The 13514-nt window shown below is 47.0% G+C and overlaps 1 protein-coding gene across 2 annotated transcripts; it reads right to left on the reverse strand.

Annotated features, from left to right (window-relative positions):
- Positions 1–205: 205 nt before the first annotated feature.
- PXMP4 (peroxisomal membrane protein 4) lies at positions 206–13221 on the reverse strand. Of its 2 annotated transcripts, XM_022592661.2 has the most exons (4): positions 13016–13220; positions 9039–9101; positions 4779–4977; positions 206–1222 (listed from the first exon to the last, which is right to left on the reverse strand). In XM_022592661.2, the coding sequence occupies exons 1-4, from the start codon at positions 13126–13128 to the stop codon at positions 959–961; spliced, it is 639 nt and encodes a 212-aa protein (XP_022448369.1). In that variant the 5' UTR covers positions 13129–13220; the 3' UTR covers positions 206–958. The 2 variants fall into 2 exon arrangements, with proteins under 2 accessions (XP_022448369.1, XP_089752841.1); XM_089896715.1 differs by lacking the exon at positions 9039–9101 and having other exon boundaries at positions 13016–13221.
- Positions 13222–13514: the final 293 nt, after the last annotated feature.

A 13514-nucleotide genomic window follows, 5' to 3' on the forward strand; every position in this document is an offset into this window, starting at 1 on the left:
CTTCTGGCTCTATATCTGCACTGTCCACTAGAATTTTCTGCGAGGGTAGAGCATACTACATCTGCGCTATCCAAAACAGGAGCCACTAGCCACATGTGGCTACTAATAAGCACCTGAAATGCGGCTGGTTGAAATTGAGAAATGCTGTAAGTGTAAAACACACACCTGATTTTGATGACTTACTACAAGAAAAAAGAATGTAAAATATCTCATAACTTTTACATTTATTACATGTTAAAATGATAATATTTTAGAAATACTGGGTTAAAAGATATGATTAAGGTTAATCTCACCTGCTTCTTGCCTCCCCACTTTTTTTTTGGCCACACCCCACGACTTGTGGGATCTTAGTTCCCCAACCAGGGATTGAACCCGTGCCCTCGGCAGTGAAAGCTCGGAGTCCTAACCACTGGAATGTGGCTACTAAAAAAATTTCAATCACGTATATGACTCACATCGTGTTTCTATTGGACAGTGGAAACGCTAGAGCTTCTCCAGTAGAACACCTAAGATGAGGAACTGCATATTTTCTAAAAACGCATTGGCAACCCACTGCCCACCAGCCAGGAGCCCTCTGTTCCAGAAGAACGGTCGGAAAACATACCCACCAGAAAGAGACTTCAGTGCCCTCCTCTGAGTGCGATGACCCCTGAGGCCCAGGGTGGGGTGTGACCTTCCCTGGTCTCACAGAGTCAGCAGCACAGCTGTCACCGCGCCCAAGGCTCCTCAGCCTGCTCTGGCGGCTCGTTCCACCATTCAAGAGTACCTAATGGGGTCTGAAAATCAGTGCTTTCGCTTAGGCAAACGGAACCCCGGGCTAATAAAAGTTAGAGTCTGAGACCCCGGGTCTTGAAAAGGCCAGATCCCCTGGGATGATTCGCTGATGGAGCCAACCTCGAGCTGAGCCCGCTGATGGTGACTTGGGTGCGGGAGCCTTCATGAGCACCTTGGGGCCAAGTTACTCGGAGGGGCGCCTCTTGCTGTAGATGAGGAAGTCCGAGAGGTCGTGCCACACGTTGCTGTCCTCGTACAGGTAGGTCATGGAGGACTGCAGAGAGGGCTGCAGCGTGGGCCGGTGGTACTCGAAGAGCCACAGCACCAGCCCCCACAGTAGCCCGGTGAACAACGGGAACGGGTCCCACCTGGGCTCAGGGATGTAGCCCTTCCCCACGCCCAGGCGGCACAGGGCAAACAGGAGGCGTGACATCAGGTACATGTTGATCTGAGGGAGCGAATGACAGGGAGGTGGGGGTTACAGGTGGGCCCAGCCACCGGGAACCTTCTGCCACCCTGGGGCGCCGCCTGCGCGCCGGGGTGACTTGAAACGGTTACGTAGCGGGCATTTAAATGTGACTGTTTATGGCTTTATTACTCTTTTTCATTAAAAAATCTGAAAAATGAATATATTTACATGGCTCGAAACTAAAAGGTAGCTCAACAACAACAAAAGCAATCCATAAAAGAAAAAAATTAATAAACTGGATTTCATCAAAACTCAGAATTTTTCCACTGTGAAAGCCCATGTGAAGAGGTAGAAAAGAAAAGCTAGACTGGGAGAAAATATTTACAAACACATATCTGACAAAAACTAGCACCTGGAATATATTTTTAGAAACTCTCAAAACTCAACAGTGAAAAAAGAAACAATCCAGTTAGAAAATGGGCAAAAGACACAGTTATTTCACTGAAGAGGTTACACAGAAGGAAAACAGGCACATGTAAAAAGATTCAATTTCACTAGGCATCAGGGACATGCAAATTAAAACCACAGTGAGATAGCACTATACACCTATTAAAATGTCTAAAATTTAAAATGTAATAAACCACATGCCAGCTAGGATGTGAAGAAACTGGATCACGCATATATTCCTGATAGGAATGTAAAACAGTACAATCACTCTGGAAATGCTTCAGCAGTTTCTTATGAAACTAAGTATTTATGGACCATATGACCCAGCAATTGCACTCCTGGGTATTTACCCCAGAAGTGAAAACTTACGTTCACCAAAAACACGTACAAGAATGTTCTGAGTAGCTGCATGCTTAATAGCCAAAGACTGGAAACAACCCAGATGTCCTTCAACAGGTATACCCATAACATGGATAACATAACCACTCAGCAATGAAAAGGAATGAACAGCTAATACGTACAATAACTTGGATGAATTGCCAGGAAATGATGCTGAGTGAAAAAAGCCAATCCTCAAAGGTTACATACTACAATGACTCCATTTATATAACATCTTTGTAAATTGAAGTATGGTTGATTTACAATGTTGTGTTTGTTTCAGGTGTACAGCAAAGTGATTCGGCTATACACACACATATACATATATATGTATATATATTCTTTTTCAGATTCTTTTCCATTAAAGGTCATTACAAGATATTGAATATAGTTCCCTGTGCTATACAGTAGGTCCTTGTTGTTTATCTATTTTATACACAGTAATGTGTATCTGTTAATCCCAAACTCCTAATTTATGCCTCCCCCACCCCTTCCCCTTTGGCAACCATAAGTTTGTTTTCTATGTCTCTGAGTCTGTTTCTCTTTTGTAAATAAGTTCATTTGTATCATTTTTTTAGATTCCACATATAAGCGACATCATATGGTATTTGCCTTTCTCTGTCTGACTTATTTCACTTAGTATGATACCCTCTGGGTCCATCCATTTTGCTGCAAATGGCATTATTTCATTCTTTTTTATAGCTGAGTAATATTCCATTGTATATATATACACCACATCTTCTTTATCCATTCATCTGTTGACAGACATTTAGGTTGCTTCCATGTCTTACAAATAGTGCTGCTATGAACACTGGGGTGAATGTATCTTTTCTAATTAGAGTTTTCGTCTTTTCCAGATATATACCCGGGAGTGGGATTGCTGGATCATATGGTAACTCTATTTTTAGTTTTTTAAGGAAACTCCATACTGACCTCCATAGTGGCTGCACCAATTTACTTTCCCACCAACAGTGTAGGAAGGTTCCCTTTTCTCCACACCCTCTCCAGCATCTGTTATTTGTAGCCTTTTTGATGATGGCCATTCTGACTGGTGTGAAGTGATACCTCACTATAGTTTTGATTTGCATTTCTCTAATAATTAGTGAGCTTGAGCAGCTTTTCATGTGCCTGTTGACCATCTGTATGTCTTCTTTGGAGAAATGTCTATCATATAACAGTTTTGAAATGACAACATTTTTGAAATGGAGGTCAGAGAAGCTGTTGCCAGGGGTCAGGGAAAGGAGGGGAGAGGGAAGGAGATGGGTGTGTCCAGGATTCCTAGATTTTGGAAGTTCACAGACAAGTGAAATTTCTATCAAAGAAACAAAATTGGGGAAACTTTCCCAAAATACAAAATGCTCATATCTTTAGATTCCACAATTCCATGTCTAGGAACTTATGGACAGACTAACATAAGTACAGGAAGATGTCTGAACAAAGATGTAGACTGCAGTGTGTGTGTGTGATGGCCAAAGGCTAAAGAGCCCCTAAATGTCCATCCAGAGGAGACTGTGAAATCAAGGCTGGTCCATCCCATCAGCAGAGGGCTCTACTGATGTTATAAAGGATAAGGGACTGACAAGAGAGGCCTCCAAGGTACACTGTTACATGAAAAAAAACATAGTATGATCTCATTGGTGAAGAACTCCTACTATGTACACTGACACAAGCACAGACAAGTTCTGAAAGGCTATACAATACACAGTTAAAGTGACTGTCTATATGTATATCTATAACTGACTCACTTTGCTGTGCAGCAGAAACTAACACAACATTGTAAATCAACTATACTCCAATAAAAATTAATTTTAAAAAAGTGACTACCTCTGGACAGTGGCTGGACAGTTGGTGGGGGACAGGAACTTTCTTTCCAGTTTATTTTCTAATTTTATCATGATGTGTCCTAAGCACCCAGAAGTGTGCCAGGCACATAGGGGGTGCTTAGTTTGCATTATTTAAAATGTGAAAATAAAATATTATTTTTATAATTTAAGAATATTTAAGGGCTTCCCTGGTGGCGCAGTAGTTGAGAGTCCGCCTGCCGATGCAGGGGACACGGGTTCATGACCCAGTCTGGGAAGATCCCACATGCCGCGGAGTGGCTGGGCCTGTGAGCCACGGCCGCTGAGCCTGCGCGTCCGGAGCCTGTGCTCCACAACGGGAGAGGCCCCAACAGTGAGAGGTCCGCGTACCGCAAAAAAAAAAAAAAAAAAAAAAAAAAAGAATATTTAAGAAATTTGAGGAAGGCAAATTGGAAAGACTGCCAACTTTCATATTGCCCAAGAAGGATGCTAAAACAGGAGCAGCAGCAACGATTAGCATTTAGTTTCATCACCTCATTAAAAAACAGAACTTTAACCCAGAAAAAAGGTCAAGTTACAGAATAAGAAGCAATTCTTTGAATGTAGTAAGTTTTGTTTTATGAAAATCTTACTCCAGGGTCATGTTTTTTTCTCATGTCACTGCAGAGTGGTGTTTTGTGTTTTTGTTTTGTTTTGTTTTTTTAAATCTTTGCCCCAGAGAGCTGCACACACACTGATTTTGGGAATCATGGAATTCCAACAAGGCACCTGGTTAACAGAGTGGGAAACTGAGGGGGAAGTGACCTTCCCAAGGTCACACAGGGACTGGTGAACCACAGACCCTCGTACATGGAAGGGAACCAAGAGCTTGTCTTCTTTGACTCCCATCCCCAACTCTATACCTGAATCCTGTCCCACGCTTCACCTCCACCCCTCTCCCCAACCCACATCCAGGAGAGGGCTTTTACCTGGCTGTTGATGTTATTGTTGTTTCCAAACACCAGGATGCCCCCAAGAAAGGCAGCCACGAATGAGTGCACCTGGTAGGTCTCGCCCTGGAGGTGGGACTGCAGGGCGCAGAGTCCCTTGTAAGTGAACACAAAGCTGGCCAGGTTCCAGGAGTGAGTGTACGTGGCCTGCAGGACAGCCCACAGCTTCTCCCGGAGGCTGCACAAACACAGGGAGCCACCGTGAGTGCAAGCCCAGCCGCCCCCAGGGTATTCACCCACCTGGCATGCAAAACTGACCCAGGCAAGGAGCTCACGGGCCGATGCTCATTCAACCCCGGGCCTCTACGCTCCATGTCCTTGGGGCTGCTCCCTCACTGGATTCCAGCCTTGACTCCACGCCACCTCCTCTGAAAGGTCTTCCCTGACCACTCTACATAAAAGAATGCCCATCGTATTTTGTTCCCTTACCCAACTTTTCTTTTCTTTCATAGCTCTTATCACCACCTGACATTTATATACTTGCTTATTATCTCCCCCCACTCCCACCCCATCCCAGTGGAAGCTACCAGAGAGTGGTGTCTACATCTGGCTTGTTCATCCTCAGCCCCCAGTACAAGGCCTGGCACATAGTAGGTGCTCAGTAAATATATTTTTTTTGGAGTGAAGATGTGAAGAAATGAATGAGCGAGTGAGTATGTACCATGTGCTGGATCTGGGGATACAAGTCTGAGAAAAAAGAGATCTGCTTGCTGCCCTCATGAGGTTTATGATCTAATGGGAGAGGGAATTATGAAATGAATAATTACAACACAAAGGTCAAACTTTGACCTTGACAAGACATGATCCTGGGGTGTGAAGAATGAGGAGTCAGTGAGGTCAGGAAGGGAGAGGAGTTGCATCCCAGGCAGTGGATCAGCACATGCAAAGGTCCTGAGGAGGGACAGAGAATGGGGAGTAAAGGAACAGAGAGAAACCATTAAGGCCTGAGCAGAAAATGTGTGGTGCAAAGGCTGTGGGGGGAGGGGCGGGGCCATGCTAAGTTTTGTCTTTATCCTGAGAGAAGCCAACATTTAAGTAGGACAGATGATTTGATTTATCTTTAAAAAATCACTAGGGGGCAGTGAGGAGAACCAGGGAGAGGAGCAGAGTGTATTCTGGGAGATCAGTTCAGGGCCGGCAAACGCAAGGACCCTCAAGGCTGGAGAAGGACCTTGAAGTGTGTCTTCTGGGACCTGTGGAAGTCTGCCAGGTGAGTGGGGAGAGCCAGGAGTCAGGTGGTTCTCACCCCATAGGAACATGGGCCCAGCACTGACAGTCCTAAGGCAAGCTGGATTTCCCACTTGTCAAGTGTTGGCACTAATCCTCCCTTCAAAATGTTTCTAGAATCTGAACACCCCTCACCTCCACTGCCACCATCAAGGTCTGGGCCACCACAGTTACTCAACTGGATTATTGCCACAGCCTCCTACTTTACACCTACTTCTGCCCTTGACCCCTAGCAGCAAACTCTTCACTCTCTCACTATTAAAAGATAAGTCAAAGAGTGGCATTTCCCTATACAAATTCTTGCAACAATTTCCTGTCTCACTTAAAGGAAAAGCCAAACTCCTCTCTATGACCTAAAGCTGGACAGGATGGGCCTAAGTTACCCCTGTGACCTTCCTTTCTTTGTTTTCTCCCCTGCAATCCCTCTGCTGCAGCCTCCTCAAACTCACCAGGCATGATCCCACATCAGGACCCTTGCACTGGCTGTTCCCTTGGCCTGAAACACTCTTTCCCTTGATACCTACTTGGCCAACTCTTCCATCTCCTTCAAGTCTTTACTCGAATGTCATTTACTCACTGAGGCCTTCCCTATTTAGTTCTGCAGCCTGCCCCTCCTCCAGCTCTCTGGATCCCCTTTCCCTCTTTCCCTGCTCTAATATTTCTTTCCCACAGCCCATACAATCTTCTAACATACCATATACTTTCCTTATTATGTTTATTTTCTGCTACTCCTTGCTAGAATGCAAGCTTTACAAGGGAAGTGATCATTCTCTGTTTTTTTTTCACTGCTGTATCCCCAGCACCTAAAAACAGTGTCTGGGGGCTTCTCTGGTGGCACAGTGGTTGAGAATCTGCCTGCCAATGCAGGGGACATGGGTTCCAGCCCTGGTCCAGGAAGATCCCACATGCTGCGGAGCAACTAAGCCCATATGCCACAACTACCAAATCTGCGCTCTAGAGACCGCGAGCCACAACTACTGAGCCAGCATGCCAAAACTACTGAAGCCTGGGCGCCCTAGAGCCCGCGCTCCACCACAAGAGAAGCCACCGCAATGAGAAGTCTGTGCACCGCAACGAAGAGTAGCCCCTGCTTGCCGTAGCTAGAGAAAGCCCACACGCAGTGGGGCCAAAAATAAATAAATAAAAATAAATACATTTATTAAAAGAATAATAATAATCTTTGAGTGTCTGGCACATGGTCAATAAATATTTACTGAATGAATGAGTTCAATTAAAAAAATGATTCAAAAAAATGATTCAGAGGGCAAAAACTAAAACAAAAATAAATTTAAAAAAGGAAAAATACAGGGCTTCCCTGGTGGTGCAGTGGTTGAGAGTCCGCCTGCCAATGCAGAGGACACGGGTTCGTGCCCCAGTCCGGGAAGATCCCACATGCTGCAGAGCGGCTGGGCCCGTGAGCCATGGCCGCTGAGCCTGTGCGTCCGGAGCCTGTGCTCTGTGGTGGGAGAGGCCACAACGGTGAGAGGACCGTGTACCGCAAAAAAAAAAAAAAAAAAAAAAAAAGGAAAAATACAGGGCTTCCCTGGTGACGCAGTGGTTAAGAATCAGCCTGTCAATGCAGGGGACACAGGTTCGAGCCCTGGTCGGGGAAGATCCCACATGCCGTGGAGCAACTAAGCCTGTGCGCCACAACTACTAAGCCTGTGCTCTAGAGCCCACGAGCCACAGCTACTGAGCCCACGTGCTGCATCTACTGAAGCCTGCCCGCTCTACAGCCTGTACCCTGCAACAAGAAAAGCCACTGGATGAGAAGCGCGCACGTTGCAACGAAGAGTAGCTCCCACTCGCCGCAACTAGAGAAAGCCCGTGTGCAGCAACGAAGACCCAACACAGCCAAAAATTATAGATAAATATAAATAAATAAATAAATAGGAAAAATACATAAAGAAAGTCCCTTACAGGGACTTCCCTGGTGGTCCAGTGGTTAAGACTCCATGCTTCCACTGCAGGGGATGCAGGTTTGATCCCTGGTGGGGGAACTAAAATCCTGCATGCTGTGCAGCATGGCAAAAAAAAAAAAAAAAAAAAAGTAGAAAAAATCTTGCAAGCTGGATTTGAGTAGTAGGGTGTCCACATGTGATTCTTTTTTTTTTTTTTTTTTTCTGGTTGTGCCAGGTCTTAGCTGTGGCAGGCGGGCTCCTTAGTTGCAGCATGTGTGCTCCTCAGTTGTGGTTCATGGGCTCCTTAGTTGTGGCCCACAGGCTCCTTAGTTGCGGCTCACTGGCTCCTTAGTTGCGGCAGTGTGCTCCTTAGTTGCAGCCTGCAGCCTCCTTAGTTGTGGCATGCAAACTCTTAGTTGCGGCATGCACGTGGGATCTAGTTCTCTGACCAGAGACTGAACCTGCATCCTCTACATTGGAAGGCGGATTCTTAACCACTGAGCCACTAGGGAAGTCCCCCATGTGTGATTCTTATAAGCTCCAGATGAGGCTACATACATTAAAAACTAGACCACAAAGTGATTTCTGGGAAGTTTCTTGAGGGAAGTTATAGGAGATCAGAGGAAGGCCAGGAAGTCTGAACAAGGGCAGGAAGTAGGTCATGAACAGTTTTCCTGAAAAAGTCATCCTCAGAGAACTGGTATGGGTTACTAGGAAGGAAATAAAGGTGGGGTGGAAGAGGAAAGGGCATTCCTGGCGGGGGGTACTGCATGAGAAACGTAAGGAGGTAGAACCACATGCGGCATATGAATGAATGGCAGTGAGTCTTGGTGCCAAGGGCACCCCAGGGTGGACGTGGGGGAGTAGGGGGGATGTCCCTGAGGTCAGGCTGCAGAGGTCCTTGAAGCCCACACCTGGAAGCTGGGCTTCTCTGGAGGACAGCGAGGAGCCAGGGGAATTTTCGAGATGGGATAATAGAATCAGACTTGTGCTTTAGGAGGTGGTGGTGCAGACAGGTTAGACCCAGCTAGGAAGCTACTGCAACAGTCCTGGCACTGAGGGGTGACCACATTCTCTCCCAGTTTGAAGGTTGTGCAGAAGTGATGGGTACCTGCCACTCCGGAAGAGAAAGGTCATGACCAGTGCGTGAGGGGCCCGGACTTTGGCTCCATAGCTGTAGAAACAAAAGAAAACAGTTACTACAGCACCACTGAATCACAGTTTCTTTCTGACTCCCTGTGCCCCCTCCCCATCCCTAATCCTGACATCATTTCAAGAGGGAAAAAATAACGCTGGCTTTCAAGTTAGATCTGGGTTCAAAGTGGATAGTACAGGGACTTCCCTGGCAGTCCAGTGGTTAAGACTCCGCACTTCCAATGCAGGCAGTGCGGGTTCGATCCCTGGTGGGGGAACTAAGATCCCGCATGCCATGCGGTGTGGCCAAAAAAAAAAAAAAAAACCAAAGTGGGTAGTGCAAAGGAAATAATATTTGGTGCCAAAGCCCTGCCCTGTTGTGCTGTATACACTTGGATAAATCATTTAACATCTCTGAGCCTCCCTTCTCCCATCAGTTAAAAGTATTCTCCATTTCAGAGTTGCTTCTGGCAGTTAAGGACATAGCACATGTAAAAGTTCCTAATTCAACCAATATTAGTGTCTCTGCCTTTCTTTTTCTTCTTTATTGGACTTCCCCTCACCCCAGCAAGTTCTCCTGCTGTCTGGCCCCAATCTTACCAGGCTAACAAGGTCTAAAAATCTTTGGCAGCCTCCTTGAGACAACTGTCATGAGTCCCATATTGTTTTCATATGAGTATCTGTGAGGCTTGCTTGAAACAGCAGAAGACTGGGAGCAAACATGTGTCCATCCACAGGGGGCTACTGGGTAAACAAATAATGGACCCAGCCGTCAGTGGAATGAATACCACACAGCTGTACAAGAACGAGGTGGCGCTATATGTGCTCTATGCTTGGTTAGAGCAAGGTGTGTAAACTTCTAAGAAGTTCTAACTTTTTATGCCTTTTGTGAATATGCTACCTAATTTTCAAAAAATAAGTCAAATAAAAAATGTGATCAAGTGACAGCAGTGTTACTGTAGTGGTGGCCACACTGAATGGCTTATTTTCACAATGCCTAGCTGTGGGCAGGGCCCTCATCCTGGCCCCAGCAAGCTCTCTGCCCCACCTCCTCCAAAGTCATGTCTCTTTCCCTTGAATAAAGAGACCCTCGGCCTCCTCCAGCTGGCCAGGGCTAGAAGGGTCCTTCCTTATACCACAGACACAAGCAGAACAATGCCCCCAACTCCCTACATCTGCTTGGCCCCCTACCCAAACTCCTCAAACTCAGGTGGGAGCCACTTAGTACCACTCACAGGATCACTCTGCATCTTGAAAAATGGGATGCCCCAGATTAAAAAGGATTTAAAGGATATGCAGGTACAGTGCAATATCCTGGAAGATCCTGGTCTAGACAAACTTGCTATAGAGGACACCTGGGGGACAACTGGAACAATTTGTCTATCAACTGGACAGCAGTCAACGTTATAGCATTATGATTAATTTATTAAATGTAATCATGATAATCTAGCCGTAGAGGAAAATGCTCTTATTTGCAGAGATGCACATTGATATATTTAGGAGTGGAGCATCAAAATGAGTTACATTTCACACAGTTCATACGTCTCAGTTCTCAGTCATCCAAGACAAACAGCACATTCTTTTCCACCTCCAGGCCTTTGTTCAAACCATTCCCTCTGCCTGAGATGCCCTTACCACCCCCAGCAGATTCCAGCTCAGCCTTCAAAATGGCACCATCACCTCCTCTGTAAAGCATTCCTGATCATCTGGTATTGCCGTGGTAATTTGATCATCAGTCTCCCCACTTTGACTCCAGGTCCTTACAGATGGGCCTGGGCCCACTGCTGTCATCTCAGGGCCCACCCCACCCTGGTCTCACCAAAGCACCCCCTGGCCAGACCCAGGGGGAACCACCTTCTTCCTGACTCTGGGCGCCCATGGAAGCCAAGAGCCTGGCACTGAGATCAGGTATCCTTGGGTCTGAATCCTGGCTCCGACCCTGACTAAGTGACTTGACCGTAAGCAATGAATCTTCCTCTCTGAGCCACAGTCTTCTCATCCAGAAAATGGGGACAATGGCAATTCCCACCTTGCACATTCATTCATTCAGTAAATATTTGAGAGCCTACTATGTACCAGGTACTAGGAATATAGCAAGGAACAAAATAGATTAAACTTTCTGTCCCCATTGTTGCAGCAAAAATAGAAATTAGACTTTTCTTTTCTGATAGACAAGGAAAATAAAGTAACAATGAACAGCCTGGGGAAACAGCATAAACAGGCCTGAAAGAGTTAATCAATCCTAGTTTTATTTTAACTGCTACTAATCTGTAATGTCTGTAACTAGATTTGTCCTTCACAAAGCTAACCTCTAACATTCTCTGACACTATGTGAATCACATCCTGTACCTATCACTCCCTTACTCTGTGTGAATTACACCCTGCCCCTAACACTCTCTGATCCCGTGTGAATTACATTATCCACCTGGTATTTATACTCCCTGCACTCCCTTGTAGCAAATCAACCCTTGTAATGTGGGCATTTCAGAAAGAAGGTTGCAGGCCAACAACCCAGAGGCCAACAGACCCAATTACCAAACAGACCCAATTACCAGGCTGCCTGAGGCCAGCTGTGACTGTTTGGAAATAATGCAAGAAGAAGATAACTGCAAGACCTTAATTACTTTGAGCCTTATCACCTACCAGACCACCAGTCCCGGCTATATAACCTTGCCCTATTCCCCAGAGACGGGGAGCACAGTTCTTGAGGTGCTAGCCGGCTGTGTTTCCCATTTGCCTGGCAAACAATAAAGCTTCTTCTTTTCCTCCAAATCTCTGTCTCTGTTTCTGTTTGGCATTGGTGCACAGAGAGCCAAGATTTTTGACATCACCATGAAGCTCACTTTCCAGTGAGAAAGACAGTAGAAAAACAGGATACATAAGTGAACTACTTAGTGTCAGATGGTGGTAAGTATTATGGAGAAAAATTCAGTAGGGAAGGAGGTGGGAAGTTCAGGGATGGCTTCATTGAGGAGGTGACAATCAGAGGCCTGAACAAGGTGAAGGAGTGAGCCAGTCAGACATCCATGTGAATAGAACAATAATTACAGCAGCCAACAGTTATATACATACCAGGCACTGCGCTACGCATTTCACACACACTGACTCAAGCCTCCGACAGTGTAAGTACTATCATCAGCCCCATTTTATAGAACTTGAGGCTTAGAGAGGCTAAAAGGCTTGCTCAAGATCACGCAGGTAAGGGGCACCAGGATTCAAACCAAGGTGGTCACATCCACACAACCATGCCATGCTGCCACTAAAATGCCAGCTTCAAGAGCACGCAGATCTTCCGTTTGTTCTCTGATGCGTCCCCAGTTCTGGCACAGTAGGCTCTCAATAAATGAAAGCTGTTATGCATGAAGTTTAAAGGAAGCTAGCTGAGCTCCCATCCTGGCACCAGCCAGGGGAAATGACCCCAAGACCTCTTCTGCAGGTCTTCAATTTGCTCAGCAAATATTTGCAGCTTCATTTACATCACGACTGAGGCTTATCAGGAGTCCCCTGTGCCAGAAAGGACTTACAAAAGAGAACTGAGAAGCGGGATGAAAGCCCACGCGCAGCTTAATGGAGGGAGCACAGAGAGGCAGGGCCGCCGGCTGGCTAGAGGCCAGAGTCCAGCTTCCCATTAGACCCAAGGGAACAACAGCGGCGGGAGAGGGGAAACTGGGCCCAAATGAAGGGAGACGGGCTGCATGGGAGGCAGTCAAGGCAAGAGGTCCAGGTTGCAAAGCACGGAAGACCCAGAAACAGCGTAGTGGGAGCCCCGGCTCAGAAGGCGCTCGGAACCCAAAATCCAGCGCCCACTGCGCCGATACTGGACACCGAGAGACCTAGGGACACACTAAGACTGCTCAGGGGCGCACAGCGCGGCGGCGCCGGCCCTGGAACCCGCTTCTCCGACCCCATCAGATCGATCCCTCAGCCCCTGCCCCGCCCCACCGTCCGACTTACACAGCCCCGTTCCGGAAGCCCTTAAGCATAGACAACGCTGCGTGGTAGCGGCGCTTGCGCAACAGTGCGTTGATCGCAAGGAGCAGAGCCCGCAGCTGCGGCGGGGCGGCCATAGCGCGGGCGGCGCGCGGGGTGGCGGGCACCGAGCAGGACGCCCGCCCTGACAGCTCCGGGTTCCTCCTGCACAACCCTCAAGCGCCGGACAGTGCCGGGCAGCGCAGCCGAGTCTTTGCGCCCATAAGATGCGTCTGCTGTCACTCATACAAGGAGAGCCAATCACAGGACTCACTCATCTCACAAGGGGAATGGGACGCAAGCACACTCCCGAATAGCGGTCTGATTGGAAGAGAGGGAGAGCTTGTAATCAGCGGGCTCCGCCCGATTCGACCTAAAGAAGGTTAGAAACATGCTCCTGGATTTGTCCAATCAGAAAGTATGTTTCTTTCGGGCTTGGAGAGAGGTGTGTCACCTGTGAGCTTGGAAGGAAGTTTCCTGAAAG

The sequence above is a fragment of the Delphinapterus leucas genome, chromosome 15 (genome assembly GCF_059928025.1).
Source record: "Delphinapterus leucas isolate spDelLeu-1000000601 "Yukka" chromosome 15, BTC_Dleu_Yukka2, whole genome shotgun sequence".
NCBI lineage: Eukaryota > Metazoa > Chordata > Mammalia > Artiodactyla > Monodontidae > Delphinapterus > Delphinapterus leucas.